The sequence below is a fragment of the Lepisosteus platostomus genome, chromosome 7 (assembly GCF_059453375.1).
Source record: "Lepisosteus platostomus isolate fLepPlt1 chromosome 7, fLepPlt1.hap1, whole genome shotgun sequence".
NCBI lineage: Eukaryota > Metazoa > Chordata > Actinopteri > Semionotiformes > Lepisosteidae > Lepisosteus > Lepisosteus platostomus.
This window is the reverse complement of record NC_142617.1, coordinates 33,358,163-33,374,440: the sequence shown is the minus strand read 5'-3', so window position 1 is coordinate 33,374,440 and position 16,278 is coordinate 33,358,163. Positions and strand designations below refer to the sequence as shown.

The following is a 16,278-nucleotide window of genomic DNA, read 5'->3' as shown; positions in this document are numbered from 1 at the left end:
GATCTGAGCTGTTCCGTTTTTAATGCCAGAGTGAAGGGGGGCGAGTCTGGTTTGGGGTTTTGTATGTGGATAAGGGGTCTGTCCACTAGCCCCACTAGTGACCAGTATTCCAGCAGCCTGTATTCCACCAATTGTAAAACTTTTAAGTCTGGCAAACTGGAACTGATGCGATTTTCATTGCAATCAGTCCAGTGGTGACTGAGCTGGGCTTGGAGCACAGCAGTCTGGCTCATCTCCACAGGAAGGAGAATTTGTGCAGTTTCCGTTATTAAATCCTCTTTTAATTGATGCACAAGTCAACAGCTGAGTATCCACTCTTGAACTGACTGGATCGACTTTTGTTCATCACAAAGCTCGAAAAATCCTTAAACCGGGTGAATGGGGGGGGGGAGGTGGATATTGCCTCAACACTACAGTTCAGGGGACTGTGGCGTAGTTACTCTAAAAGTCTGTCCTGTTGAATTGCGGTGTGAACTACCCCCACGCTCTTGCAATGGGAAGGATGAGTTCCCGTTTTTTGAATGCGTTTTCTCCTGAGGAGAGGCCGTCAACCATCGGCTGTGTGGATTTACGTAATCGCTGTATGAAGGTCGTGTACAACCGTGAACTGCCTTTTTCCGGATTCTCGATGAGGTGGCAGGAGACTAACGGTGGGATTTTAAGTTGCGTTATCCACTACGGATGAATGTCTGGATACTGGCTGCACGGAACGTGCTTCGAGTGTCCCACTGACGCCTGAAACTCGCGACGACTTTGGATGCGAGATTAACAAGCTGTAAAGGTTGTTTTTTCTTTCCGCCGATAAAAGGTTTCAGAATACGAGAGCAGGGAGCAGAGCAAACATAATTCGAAGCTCGGCCCCCCTTTCCCAAACCGGAACTTACTATTCGCACCGGTGTACGTGGAGTGTGCAAACTTGCTAAACATTACAACCGCACCGCAGCAACAGGGCTTCGTCGGTAATGATAGTAGCATATTCTAGCGGAAAACGCTGCACAACTCCCTGGAGGCTCCTTTCCTGTGGTAAAGGTGACATTCGGTCAAATGCAACTGAGGCCTTGGCCTCAGGATGTGGTGATCACACACGGACCCGCAACATCGGGGTTCTGACAACTTGGACCGACAACGGAGAGCCCGCCACGTGATTGGGATCTCGGGATCTGAGACTCGTGGGTGCCATCTCTCTGACGTTTTCATGCAACAATTTCCTGGCATCGGCCATATGCAGCGTTTGTACAGCTTTGGCTAAAAAAAACATTTATGCGGGCTGATCTGCAGTTTGCAATAAACCTCGATTAATAAAGTACAGAGGTACAGGGAATAATACCCTTAAGTGAAAGACCGCGGCTATTGCACAACCTATACTCCTGTCCTGCCACGTGGACAACGGTTGCATCCGCCCCCCACCTTTATGTAAATATCCGTGGCATTAGTCAGCCACGCTAGCAACAACCATTCTCCCCGTAGTGAGCCTGCCTATTAACCCCCAATGGCGATCACCCCTTCAGACACGTTGTTCTCTAGAGCCGCTGTGTTATAACCGTCATTAACGGGGCGAGGCGCCATCAGTTTAGAGAAGAAAAAAACAAATGAGAAAGAGCAGCGGATTTTCTTTCCACTGAAAGCCGGGCGATCGCAACAGAGGCGAGAATGTTTCGTTGATGTTTTGTCTCGTTATCGTCATGAATGTATAAAAACGTGTTAACAGAGGAAGTGGGTGATAGTTTGGGGGTGATAAGCGTCATTGTTCGTTTGTATCTTTTTTTTTTAAATATCACTTTAAAAACTTGATAGGCTACTTGCAGCGCTGTTATTTCCCGGAACAGCTACAGCTGGGGAAGTAGTATCTCCTCTGACAATGCGCGTCCTCCAGTTGGGCTAATTTAATGTGAAATACATTGATCATTCGCCTTCACTCATAACAAATGCATGGGTTCTGCGATCGACTTTTTAAAATCTCTTTAGGTTCTGCGCTGCGTGCATTCGTCTGACGTGTCCTGGCGGTATGGTGTTTCATAGGTGTCAGTTTCCTGAAAAAAACGTGCTCACGCCGTTATCAAGAAAGGATGACAAATCTTTGTTCCAAGACATTCACAGTCTTGGAATCTCGGAAGCATCGCGCTCCCACTACAATGCTGTCGCACAGAAAAGACATTCGCAGCGCAAGTAACGGTATATTTTGTGTAAATTGACGTGGTATGAATTTCACCTTCCGGCGAGCCGACGCGAAGAGACACTTTTCTCCTGTCTCTGTGTAAATTGATAAGCTGTGCGTTTTGCGGGTAGCAGATTATTCGTGAGCTACGTGCTGGCCCTGAACCTGTCCATGGGTCTCCGGCTGGTTGATGCTGAGGGGTCCCTCGAATTCACAGCAACCGCAGGAAGTGGCTCCGTACACAGACTTGGCCCTGCTCTTTTAGCAGTGGTCGCTAAAATCCGAAAACTGTATTTAAAAAAAAAACCAAATACTAGTGTCCTCATCAATATGCTTTTACGCTTTAATACGTAGGTGCCGTGCAGTTGTAAGACTTAACTTAAAGGCTGAAAGAGTTTTATAGCGCCGCCCCGAGAGGATGGGGAAAGAGAGTCTTGGCAGGAGAGACATTTAATCCCCACGATGAACCTTAAGGGAGGCGTTTAAATATACTGCTTTCAAATGTATCCTTCCTTTTTTCTCCTGGCCTGATTGTAGGACTTCTAATTCGAAGGTGAAGTATCTTATGTAATGCGTACCGTAGGAGATACTTTAAATCCTAACGCTTCACATTTTCATAGTTCCGTTATTTACATGCACCTATTTCTTTCTACAAGCGCTGTAAAGGGGGTAAATCAATACAATTGGGAGATTGTGATGGATAATAAATACCCCTTTAAACGCTGTGAAAAATGTAAAAGTTTTTACACCTGCTGGCCACAGCAAATATGAGGAAAGACGTCATATTTGAGCTGCCCTGCAGACACGACGGGTTTGTGGCACAACGCCAAGCCCAAAATGGAGTCGGCACGAACACAGAGTATGAGTATAAAAACGGAAATAAAATGTATAAGAAATGTCCTGTCTATTAAATATTTGTGTTCTTACGTTTGAATTATTTTGAGTAAAAACTACAAACCTTTTTTTTTTTTAAAAAGAAATACCGGTCAACTGAAAATATTACGGCGACGAGTTTCGCAGCTGAAACAATGCGTTTTATTCTTTCTCCTGCGTGGAGTCAATTTAGAATTCATCTCTAAACTGCAGAAATGTTCGGATGAGCACAACAATTGTTGTCAGCTGTTGAAAGTTCGGTTTAACGATACGGGAGTGTTATTTTAATGTACTTGAATGGGATTGTGATCAAGAAGTGAGAGGAACGATCACACCCCAGTGGGTTTTCTCTTTAGAGTCAAAACCCGTCGATCTGACCGAGTAAGACGGTGTTTAATCTTTCAGTGTCCTAAAGAACAGTGCAACCGGCCGGCCGGCAAAACGTACTCGCATAAGTAGGCAGGGGAGAACGACGCATCTCCCGGCCATAAGCCTGCAAACCAATCGCCTCCGCTTTCCCTTCCAAGTGAAGGAAAAATTTAGATTGGAAACTTTTTTTACGAAGCGCTACAAGTAAAACAACAACAGCAACAGAAGTGATTCGAAGGACGTGACCGCCGTAGTTTTCTTTATTGGAAACTCGAGTGAACTTTCCGTATTCCTGTTTTACTGTACTGCTGTTGTGTTGAGTCATAAAAACGCGATGTTGTAGCCCACTTTGTGGTAATACCTTGTACAGCCTTCCGCAGAATACCTGTTACTCTCCGTTTCAAGAAATCATGTTTCGCATTTTGAGACTGATGTTTTGAACTAGGTGTTATCGTCTCCATATCCGTTGTGTGTACACATATCAAGGTTGCTGTTTAGACTGTGAAAGGGCTTTGTGTATTAAGAGACAGACGTATAATCAGATTATAAAATCACATGATATGGTACAGAGGCTCGAACCTGCTTCATATTCAGGTTAATTAAACCCACTCCTCTTCGTCAGGCAGGGAGATAAGTTGATGTGTGATCGCGCCCCGGTCTTTCTCGTGTTTTATCCTGCTTAAAACACCATTGTCTCGCCTGCATGTGTCCGTTCCTCTTCCTCTTTTCCTTTGGGTCCTCTTTGCGATGCTTCCAATAAACTCATCAATCAAAGGATAATTGAACACACCGAGTGGACAGTCACCTATTGAACCCGTTGTACCTACATAAACAGCGTCAGTGTGGGGGACGAATTGTAGCTGACCACCCTCGTTTGAAATCTGGTAAAAGTTACCCTAATTAACGAGAAAGGTAGGAAATTCGGGGTCACCGTTTGAGAAGGTGGCTTTCCGGGTCTCCGACTTCATGCTTAACGAGGCGGCGGCCGTTAAGATTCAGGGTGTGAGTGAGCCGGGGGGTACTCCGGTACTCCGGTACCCCGGAGCACGTTTCCTATTTTCACAACACTTCCAACTTCAAGTAGCAGTGTTTCGCTTTACTCGCAGAAGAAAATGCCTTTTTTTAATATTCATTACAGTAAAACAACCCCAGTTTTTCACTCCATGGTAGCACCTGATCATGTACAGACAATTTCGGTTTTTTTTATGACAGCCACAGAACTGACTTGATACAAGAGGTTTCGTGCTGGTCCATGTTATGAGTTTTGTGTCACAGGCTGCCAAATTCAGACATTTATGAGGCAGATTTAAGCATACATGAGTGTTTATATATATATATGAGTGTTTCTGTGTAGGTGTATAGGGCGAAATATGGTGAGTATTTCGATGTGGATGTTTCGGACAACGGCGGTGTGAGCTCGTTGAAGGACAATTTTTTTAAATCGTCAGGGAGCGTCTTTTCTAAAGACGTTACGTGTCCAAGATAAAACTTAAGGGCTCATTCTTTTCGTTTTTTTTTCACACGGAAACGAAGTGTGAATCCTGACCAGTCTGTGTTTTACACATTGTTCCTCGCAGCTTCCTGTTTTGTTGGTGGGTAGTACAGTATTCGCCTATTTTTGGATCTTTGCCTACCTTGTACGTCGGAGGCGTGACCTTATTTTGTATGCAAGTTTTTTTATTTGTATAAATCGCCCCTTTATTAAACATGCACTGGAGGGAGGGGAAACCCAACGCACCTTCATGTTGACTTCTGTAAAACAAAAAAAACAAGACAACATGTTTTCATATTAGGTGCACGTTGTATTTTTATTCCAAACCTTCATTTCGACTTTTTTTGCTTTTAACAATGAATCTCGCCCAAACCCCTCCCTTCAGCTCCCCCCTCCTTCTTGAGCTGCGCCCTATCAGCAACTCCACAGAGTCTATTTAAAGAGCGAGTTCCGGCCACCGTGAAGCTGTCAGCTGAAGCGTATCCCTCCGCCCAAGTAAACATTAATGGCAAGCGCTCAGACTTGTGTTGTGCCCATTCTTTGTAAAAAAAAAATAGTTGGTTGAATTTGGGTGTTTTTGTCACTGAGCTGTGGAAGGCATCTACATTTTCAATTTTCATAAAGCCAACGAGTTAAGAGCATTGTTTCCCACTGTGCTTTTGTGGTAAAGTATGCAGTGGGGGAATTTTAAGAAGGTTATGCATTTAGATTGTCGTTAGGTATTCCATAACAAGGGTTTATTCAAATTGTTCCTCCGCCTTGTTCCAGGCGTCTGGCCGGCCGTTTTGAAGTCTGTGCTTGGTCCCTGAAGACGATGCAATCTGTGGGGAAATGTCACCAAATGAATTATGGAGGATTTAAAAAAAAAACGGCAGTACCGTCAGTCAACAGTAGAGTTGGGCAGTTTTGAAAAGGAATGGGGTGTCGTGGGATCTAAATTGACCAAAGTCATGGCCGAAACGTTAAAGCTAGGGCTGTAAAAACAATAACAACGACAAGGTCATTTCCAGACGGCTTTTCGATAAACGGCTTGTTTCGCTTATTTTTTGTTAAGAATTAAGCACTTCATCAATAAAATAAGAACTAGTCCTTGGTCTTTGTGTGCCCGGGATGTCTGGCACGGTAGTGGTGGCGTCCATATTTGAAACGAACAGGGAACATGTCGGGGGTTTATTGCTGTACTTCAGTCATTTGGTAGTAAAAACGCGATGTTAATCCACACAACACTCGAGTTTCCTGTTCACACACGGGACAATTCATTAAACGGTGTAAAGAAAAGAACACCGAAGGTGGAAGATTGACAGACGTAGAGAATAATATTTCAGTTTTTCTGCTCTCTGTGTGTCCAAGAATTGTATATCGTAGCATTTATAAATCTAGTATTTTAAAGAGCTTTGGAATACAAGACGAAATGATGTTCAAGATAATATGTTCGTGAAGCAGACACTTTTATATAAAACCTGGAGATATTACGCAGAAATGTGGAATAGTCTAAACTGCTTTCCTGAACTTGAAATGGTTTTTTCACATTTACAGTCTCAAAATTAAATGTTTTTTTTTTAAATCGACGATCCAATTAAGCACCCTTTTCCCGGGATATCTGGCCAAGAAATAAGTAAATAAATCGATGGCTCGTACACGATCGAGGCCAAATTGTGAGAATTGCAGGGGACTAGTTGCCGTGGCGGAGGTGGCCGGCGCCTAAGCGCAGGGCTCTGGCTGTGCGCGAGTGTGTGTGCGCGCTGGAGAGCGAGCGTCGGCGAGTACCCAGCGAGTTAAAGGGAAGAGCAGTTGCTGGAGAGTCGGTGGAGCAGACGGTGGATTACGGACATAGCTCGAAACCAGCGCAGTTTGGATCTGGGTTAATAAGATCGCCAAGGGTTCGAATTGTTCCTCAACCTCCCTTTCCTCCCCCCCCCTTCAATATCCTCCTCCTCCTCTCGCCACCGACACCCCCCGATCCTGGGAACCGGACCCACCATGATGACCCAGCCGCGGCCCGACGAGTTCATTCCGCCCCCGGAGTGCCCGGTCTTCGAGCCCAGTTGGGAGGAGTTCGCCGACCCGTTCGCCTTCATCAACAAGATCCGGCCTATCGCCGAGAAAACGGGCATCTGCAAAGTCCGCCCGCCGCCGGTGAGTGCGGTCAAGAGAGGTCCAGCGGGCCCCCTGGAGAAAACGCCGTAGCCCTTCACTTTTGTCATGTTTTAGTGGTGTATGTTTGTGTGTGCGGGGGAGGTTTTTTTTACGTGCATTTGTTTTATTTTTTTAAGAAGTTTTCAATATGGCGGCTCGGGGCTTCAGGGAAGACGGTTCTTTGTGTGTGTGTGTGGTTGCGAAGAGATTCTGACACAACACAGGGACACCAGCCGAAAAAACAGTTGCCCTACTTCTCTTTACACACCAGGGAGACAAAAAACACGTCCGTGAGCTTCAGGGGAGCTTTATAGTTGCATAAATGCAAACTGATGCCGTGTGCTTTTTTTTAAAAAAAGCCCCCTTTTGCTTTCCTGAAGTATTAATGGGTAAACCCATTCGGTTCCAGACCTCCTTTAAATGTCTTAGCTGCGAGTTTGAAACGAAGCCCCCCCCACCAGTAATAATAAAAAAAGAAACTCAAAACTGTGCTGTCGACGGATATTCACAAAGACACCCAACAGTTCTGGCTGCTGGCGTTACAACTTTCAGTTGCACTGCCGACTAGTCAACGGGTTTCCCCCCGTCCTCGATTATCGATCCTGGGTGGTTCAAAATCAAAGCCCTCGACGGCCTTTTCTCCCCTTGCTCCTCCGTTTACCTGCCCGGGCGCTGTTACTGTCGTTATAACCCTGAAAGTGTCTAAAAAGCCGGGGTGAAGTCGCCTCGACCCGAGCAGGCGACGTGGTCGAGTTGCTGCTCATGCTCATTAGCGACGGGACGCCTCGTTTCTGGACGGCTTTAACGAGCGAAGCCCTCGCCTTCTTGCTCCCCGGTTTCTTTAGAGGGGGGACGGAGGTGGGTTGGATGTAAGCGGGGCAGTTCCCGGAGAGTTTGGGAGCGAGGTGCGCTTGTGTGCGGGGTGGAGGTGTCGTGGGGCCGGGCGACAGTCCGTGGAAATCCGAGCTGTTCGGTTCCGTGACGCCGGGGGGGGGGGAAGAAGGAGGAGGGGGAGCAGGGGGGGAGAGGGTGTTAATCGTCCGAAAGTTTGAAGCCTTTCCCCACTCGAGCCCGGGGGTCGGGGGCCGCGGAGAGGCGACCCGGGCTCCGGCCGGCGTGTCGTGACCTCCGCGCCCCCGCAGGTCCGCCGTTGCCCGGTGACCGGAGCGCCTGGGCCGGGAAGCTGGCTTGGGAAAACCCGGCGGCCTCCGTTCTCCCCACGGGGAAGTGTCTGTGTAGGGGGGGAGGTGTTTTTTAAAACTCGGTTTCCTTTCTTTAAAAAAAACTGACGACGAGCGGACAATTAAACGTGCATCGCCACCTATTCTTCTAATCGGTTTACGTCAACACTGAAAAAAATGGGTCAGAAATGTTCTTAATCCCTCCTACTCCGGTGTTGTTTGTTTCCCCAAACTCGACATGTTCGCTGCCCTTCGGGGCCGAGCAGCTCCTGGGGCTCGCCCGTGGGCCGGGGAGAGCTCGGGCCGTGGCGTGCAGTGTGATTTGCGGTGTGGATGTGCTGTTTTTCGGGGAATGGAGAAAGTTGTGTACTCCGGAGGAGTGATCGGTACGTGTGATCTCTCACGCAGGAGCCGGATTCTCCTCGGTGACTCATGATCGAACCGACTAGGAAGTCAAATTTAAAAACATTTGCCTCCCCCTTTTTCAATTGATGTTCTTATGTTTATGTCATTTTTTTTTTAAAAAAAGGCACCGGAACAGAAACGCAAGCTTTCACTCGTTAGATATCAAACGATATCAAATATCAAGCCCTCCCCCCACCCCCCCCATATCTTTCTATCCCGGTTCTTCGTAAAAGCACAGCCCTTTTAACGCGTTTTATTTGGATAAGCAAGTAAATTGACTTGATATGAAGCATTGTGTTATTTAAATAACAGTGTTGACAACGCCACATGTCAAATTTATTTATATGTAAATTTTGTACCATATGGTAGTTCGTAACCACGTTTCTTTCGTTTTATTTATTTTTTGGATCTAAAAAAGTCCCGAGTTTCTTTGTGCATATATGATTCCCCTCCTTGAAATATTAACTTAATTACGTGTAAGAAACTTAATATTCAGCAAATACACCTAACAGGCCTGTTTCTTGGGTGTTGTCCTCCATGTTGGCTTTGTGGTTAGCAGGGGCTCTGGACTGCTCCATCTGGGCCATTTTGTGAGACTACACTGGGATTATTGTGGAAGAATTAAAAGATGTGGATTAAGGGTTTGTTTATTTATTTATTTCTGAATTACCACAGCCTTCAAGGCTGGCCTCAGAAATGCTAATCTTTGAATCTAGTCGTTTCTTTCAATTGGTGTAGAACTGGTGTGCTTTCAAACATGGCCACTGTAAAAAAATAAATAATTCTTCCACACGTCTGCACCATCAACACTCACCAAGGAGAGAGAGAACCACTGTCTCCCCCCTGATACTCTTGCCCTACTGAGAGCCATCCTCATATTGATCACTCCGTATTTTGTTTGCACCCTTAATTTTCGACACATTCTTGTGTAACAAAAACAAAGAAGGGGTTGTGTGTGCTGTAAATCCTCTTTTCCTCTGCTTTGGGACGTTGGCTTTGAATTTAAAATAAAAGGAAAAAATACCAGTTTTTCCGTTGTGAAGTGTTTTTTTATGTATTTTAACAGAAAAGAGAATAGTTTGTCATTATGTCATGTTCTTACTCCTTTGAAGTATGTAACGTGCAAATGATAGTTTTTTTGAGGATAGTTTATATTAAGTGAGGAAGAGGGAAGCATCCAATCCCATTTTGTTGTTCCTGTCTTTAGGCACATTTGCGGGATCAAATATTTAGCTAGTGATAGTCGTTACAGTTATTTAATGTGTGTGGGGGTGTTAATTCTCAGGGGGACTTGGCTTCTTAGCCATTTCTTGTTTTAATCCTGGTGAAACGAGCTGAGGATTGTACAAGCCTGCGTATATGATGATGTTACTGTACGATTTATGATGCACTGTACTATAGATTGTGATGTAACCCCACCCTCCATTTCAGAAACCAATTAGTCTGCGTTGATTTAGTTTTAAGAACATTCGGGGAGATCCAGTGCCGTCATTGTCTGAATGGTTTTGCTTGTGGCAGGGCAAAGCTATGAGAGGTTTCAACTACATATGGAGAGCTGTGTCGGATTATTTAAATTCCGAAGGCCTTTTTGTGGTTTACAGCATTTCCCTACAAATTAGAGAGAACAGTACTTTGCAGTATACTGGTGTTAAGTAAATAATACTTGCCTCTTTTTTTTACCTTGGTTGGATTCTTTGGTTGAAAAATGTACTATACTGGTGGTCGAAATGTGATTATTGTAAAGAAAAAAAGACATTGCATTGTTTATAAAGCTATGAATTTAAAGGAGTTTTTTTGGGTTTTGTGTGAAAGAATACAGAATGTGTGTATTTTATGGCTCACTGGTGTGGTTACCAATGAAAGCACAGTGACCGTGTTTATAACATGTTTACGCCAGTGTATTGCTTTTACTAAATATGTGAACAGTCTCTAATGTATACAGTTTATTACTAATAGTCATATTTGTGTGATTTGTAACTCTGCCTACTTCCTTCAGTTTGAAGCGTCTTTCAGAGTGCCCCCCAAGGTAAAGCAGCTGCTAGAGAAAACGATCAGATCAGTTGGATTGGCACGTAACAGGCCGGTTTCACTACTGCACCCTTTAGGTGCATCCTTGCTTTAGTTCAGTTACTGCTGTGGCATGAGGCTCTACAAAGATACCTGCTGTGTTTGGGTCACTGGAATCATTTTGTAAAAAGTAGGCTTGAGCTGTTGGCGTAGTCGGTTTCGTAGACCCCCCCCACCACCACCTTGAGTGTGGCCCACGGTGTGAAAGAGAGGTGTCTGGATTAGGAAATGAACTTGCCGTGGAGTCGGGGGGCTCCCCGTCAGCTCTGCCCGGCTTGTTCCTTCACCTCGCGGTGTTTGCCTGAACTCGGGGTGTCTTCGGTTTTGGTTTTGGACCGTATGCATAGACGCTGGTGCATCTGGTGCTTAACTGTGCAATTTTTAGCATTTGACATCTTTAGTTTAAAAAGAAGAACTCTGAGACTTGGGAGGAGATAAGTAAGAGTGTAGGTTGTGTGTGACAAAAGTTGCACAAGGACTTGACAAGGAAATGTTTTTTTTTCCACCCTATCATTACAGTATGTCGCTTGAAAGTCCAGAGACATACTGAAAAGTTATTTGTTAGTGCCGAAGGAGCTGGATTATGATGTTCAAAAGGGACAGTGGACAGAATCGCCTCCGAGGCCTTTTGTCAAGCTCAGCAGGTCCCGTTTCCGAGTAATGCCTGGAAATGACACGGAAATATTCTGAGGGTAAAGGTGTTTTGGATTTGCATGGGGGTTGTGGCTGTGCAGGAAACCTGCCCAGCTGTTTTCATGGCTAAGCTGTAACTGCTGCTCATCAGTGCCGAGGCGTGTTCAGTTTGTTTTGGCCAATTGGTTTGCTTTTGATCAAATGAATCTGACACCATGGGTCGAAGTTTTGAGGTGATCAGCAGCTGGCTTTTTTTTTCTGCCCTTGTGCCAAAGTTTCGGTCCTGATGCTTCACAGTCCTTGTTAAACCCATGCAGCGTGGTGCCAAACTGTTATTTTCAATTAGCTTGACACAGAGAAGGAAGGCCAGAGAAACTAGTCGTGTAACTAAATACCGAGGAAAGATCAGCATTTTGGTTCTGAGATAGTACATCACTTTCACTCCACCAGGCTTGATTGTAAAATGAAATGAAAAAGAAGTGTTGATCTGCCCTTCTTGGCTGCCTACTGAACCCGTTGTTATAATCAGGATATTATTGGACTCAACTTTCAGCCGCGTTGGGAAAAGATGAAGTGACCGTAGCTTGCTTGCTGATACACAATGAAAGCTCAGCAAGGAAGAGTTAAAGGTCTTGCAGGTTCTAGGAAACTGTACATGACTATTCATCATCACAAAGTTCTTTATTCCTACTAAATAGTTTCAAAATCTGAGATACTTTCAGGGCTGTACTGTAATCAAAATGATATATCAAAATAAGTAGGACTGTGCTAGAGTGCTGAGTTGTGGCTTTCGGCAGAAGCGGACAGATTACATCACTGACTCCAACCACAAGCCCTCTGCCACCTGTGAGTGATGGAAGTGGTACAGTTACTGGAGCTGTGCATCAGAAATGCTGCTCTCCTGTAAGCGTCTTGAGACCCTGAGCCCATGTTTGCAGTAATGGGAGGTTACAGCTATCTTCCGGTGCTCCTGACAGGAATGACCAGAGCTTCAGGTCATTAAATGTAAAAAAACAATTTGCATTCTACTGTGTCCATGATTAAAAATATCTGTAAAACTGATACTGGTGATTTAAGGCTGTCTTTGTGTGTTTATTTGGTTGAGACATGTTCTTACACTGTAGGAGTGTGGTTCATTACAGCAGCTGTGTCTCCAGACCAGTAGAGGTATGGGATCCTTAGTCACCTTCTAGCTCTTTCTCCTGTCAGAAGTCTGGGCTGTTTTTAATCTGGTTTTTGAAGCTGTCCCTCAATCTGAACCAAAGCTGAAATTGGCTGTAGCAAACACCCATTGAAAGTCCCATACATTAAAGCATTTCCTTTTTATTGACAACATGCAGTTGTCTAAATAAAGTGCCACCTATCTTATTGAGTCCTGTAGGCTGAATAACTAAAGAAACAGCTGAAAGACTTCACTACACTTTTGCATTAAACTGAAGATGAACTTGTTGAGAGTGTTTGTTCAGTGGAAAGAAGCTGCAGGCTGAGGGGTTTTGGAACAGCAGGTCTTGCCGTTAAAACTGTGGAAATTAAAGAAAGACCAAGCTGGTGTTTGAAAAATCGAACCTGTCTGGGGCTGTGTTGGGAACAGGGCAGTCCTGCAGGAGTAGTACAGTGAAGAAGCCCTTGGGACTTTATGCTTGTATTTATACAGAAATCCTTTTCATTTTTCTCCACCAAGGCTAGGTTGCTTCTTTCAAGAAACCTGTTTTATTTGATATGACTAGGACATTGTCTGCTGTTTATTCCAGAGATAATCGCTGCTCCTGAACACTAAATTCTATGTGAAAGTGTTTCCAATAGGTAATGTTGATGATTCTGTATGGAAATATGTATGCAAATAGACGCATGGTAATGTGTTTGTAAATGAGCACATGACAGTCGATTCACAAGTTAAGAAAGTCTGCAAATAGTCATTGCAGTAAAATGCTCCACCTGAAAAAGGCATGATATATCATGGCCTGATAGGAGAGTTTTTAATTTTGTAAGTACATAGTGATTGCCTGAGAAGATTTAAGCCTTTCATCCAGGACTGTAGTTGAAAGTGGTATATATGTTTAAATGGAGTTTAATTTTTTTATATAAATCCTGGTGGTTTTTGTGGAAAAAAAGGCATTCTAATCAATGATTATTGGAAGAATACTTAATATTAGACTAATAGTAGAATTGCTACTGTTTAAAATTAAGAAACAAATCTTGTTTGTTGACATGCTACTTTCACTTTAAATAAAGATGAAGATTTTTTTTTTATAAAACCTCTAAAAGAAACTTTGGGGGTCCCGGGAGAACTTAATTAGGTGTATTTTTCCATCTTTTTGGGAATCATCAGGGTAATCTTATTTGGGAAACATAATCAGAATATAACTCTAGTGCCAAGTCATCAGGAATATGTAGTCATCAATGGAAACTGCTCAGTCTTTAGAAGTCGCAGCCAAGAGCTCTGCTGCTAGCTGCCATAGCTTGTTACCCCTGGTGAGGTCTTGGTGGGTTTCTGTCAGAGTGGGCCGGGGGGTGGCGTGGTAGTTTCTGCTGCTGCTGCCTCAGAGGTGCCGGATCCTGGGTGTTCGATTTTGGCTTGCACAGTCTACCTGTGTGGGGGTACCCTGGTTTTGTCACTTCTCATGAAGACCTGCTGCCTGGAGTCTGATGGGGACAGTTGAGCAAAGCCATTCCCAGTGTCACACCATGCCATGTGTAGTTTTGTGCTTGGTACCTCCTTGTGCCCTGTACTTCCAGAATAGACTCTCTGCCACCTCCACGAGGATAAGCGGCGTGCTAATAATGGGTGGATGGATGGATTGCGTTGGTTACCAGAGACATTCTGAATTACCCGATTTGATCTTCCAGGCGGGAGCTGCAACTCTTTTGCAAATAAAGGACGTCTTTGGAGAGTCGCCATTGTTATTGAATGGCATCTGTAGGAATCAAAGGGCTATCAGGTTGAGATATATAATTCCCCACCATGTGAAACATGGCTGGTTTATCGAGCCAGCAGTGGTACAGATTAACAGCTGTAGTGCTTGCTGTCTTGTTAACCAAACTTAGCTGTGGGGCAAAAAAATAAATTAATAAGTCCAGAGTCTAGATGGAACATTAAAGCAACTTAATTGTATCCTCAGGTGTGTAATTTATAAGCAGAACTCTTAAATAATAAGAGCACCCATCCTTTCTATAGATTGTACAAGGCAACATTGTAAACTAGTCATGATGTAACCGTTGTGAATATGAAAGTTTAATTTAAAAAGGAAACGCATGTCGTTTCTTTTCTAATGAGTTCATGGGGTCCATTTCTTGGCTTCACTGTCTTTTGGTGTCCACTATCTTAATCATGAATTGAAGTCCCATTTACTAACTACCAGTAAGGCTCTTTATTCCAGTGCAGTCTACTCTGCACACACATTTGCTGTATCTAATATTATACAGTTCTAGGGCAACAGGTTTCATACAATGTTGAAATTAATTTATCAGGCTTTTATTGAAGTACTGCAACCTGAATCCATTTTGTTTTTTGTGGAAGATTGCTTTTTCCCAGCAAATGTAATCGGTCCAAGATGAATGGACCCCAGAATTCCTGAATCCACAGTGTTTTTTGTCTGTAGGTCACAAAGTAACAGTTGAGAAGGTAAGCGTGTGGAGCTCCTTGGCCATCCATCCTGGATATCTGATTGCTCGATTCTTCCCATCTCCCCCCTTTCCACCTTTATTATTAAAATCTGGGAAGAAACTCGAGCTACAAAGTTTTTGTTTCACATTATAACGTGCCCACTGTAGAGTGTAAAGTGTCCCGGGATTCTGAAGCAACCAAAGTCTCCATCTGGCTCCTGCATAGGAAGCTGAGTGGTTGGAGTCGAGGCCGTTCTTAATAATGTCCCATATTGATGTAACAGCCTCCGAACAGCACCTTGGCTGTTGTGGTGCGTGGCAACCATGTTCATGGCTGACATGCTGCAGGCTCCTGGAGGAAGACCTGTAAAGCTCTCTTCCCTCTATTGAAGTCAGAGGGATTTCGTCTTTGTTCTTATCACTTGCGGCCTCTTTTTATTTTGTATAGTAGAGTTTATGAGGTTGTTGGTGATGGGAGGTATAATACTAAGATGTGCTAAGTCATCCTCTGTAATATTTTGTGTAGTGTTTGAAATTTCAAAAGTCAACATGAAGTGATGTTTGGGCAGTAGATAATGGCTTCCTGTTAGGCTTATGCGTCTACCTCAAGGTGGTGATAGACTTCAAGAACGGTTCGTTGAAAGCCGTAGGGAGTGTAAGCTCCTATCTTAAGCTTTACTGCCCGTTAAGAAGTGTACTAGTAAAGAATACTTGACTTTATCCAAATATACAGGAAACATTTGGATGTTTTTTAAGGGCAGTGAGCTCTTCTGTAGATGTAGCTTGTACAAACTTGCATAAAGAAGGTAGAAGTAATAGCTTTAGTCCATGCTGAAAAAAGGAAGAAAGAAAATGCAACGTTTCGGCCGTGGAGCCTTCTTCAGATGTGAGCAACCTCGCCTCACATCTGAAGAAGGCTCCACGGCCGAAACGTTGTTTTCTTTCTTCTTTTTTTCAGCATGGACTAAAGCTATTGTTCCTTTGTAGCCTACGCATGGTGACGCAGCTACCCACCTGAACTTCTAAAGAAGGTAGAGCTGTGTTTTGAAAACTTGCTGGAGATGTTCAGCTGTATTATTTAACTGCTGCTGTTTTGCAGTAGCAAAACTGATCCAAGGTGTCGTGAGAGATCTTTAACATGTCTTGTATGTTTGTAAAGAGGTCCTTTTGTAAGTGTCTTTTTCCATTTAGCTACATTCAAATACTTCATGTTTGCAATCACTACACTAGAAAGCTTTGGAGTGTTGGCTCAGGCTTCAAGACTGTGTTGAAGAGCCCTGTGGATTTGGTAACACCAGTGTTGTCACAGTGATTCTTGCGGAGCAGTGCCTCTGGTCAGCCTGGGCTTGGATGAGAAGCGAAAC

At 44.1% G+C, this 16,278-nt stretch overlaps 1 protein-coding gene across 3 annotated transcripts in view; it reads left to right on the top strand.

The window, feature by feature from the left end:
* The first annotated feature begins 6,436 nt into the window (after window positions 1-6,436).
* kdm5ba (lysine demethylase 5Ba) overlaps window positions 6,437-16,278 on the top strand; it is a 44,818-nt gene continuing 34,976 nt past the window's right edge. Inside the window, exon 1 of one of the 3 annotated variants that reach the window (XM_088639913.1) lies at window positions 6,437-7,025. In XM_088639913.1, the coding sequence (XP_088496039.1) occupies window positions 6,870-7,025 (156 nt within the window). In that variant the 5' untranslated portion in view covers window positions 6,437-6,869. The remainder of the gene's footprint in view (window positions 7,026-16,278) is intronic. The other 2 variants (XM_088639911.1, XM_088639912.1) reach the window with 2 other exon arrangements.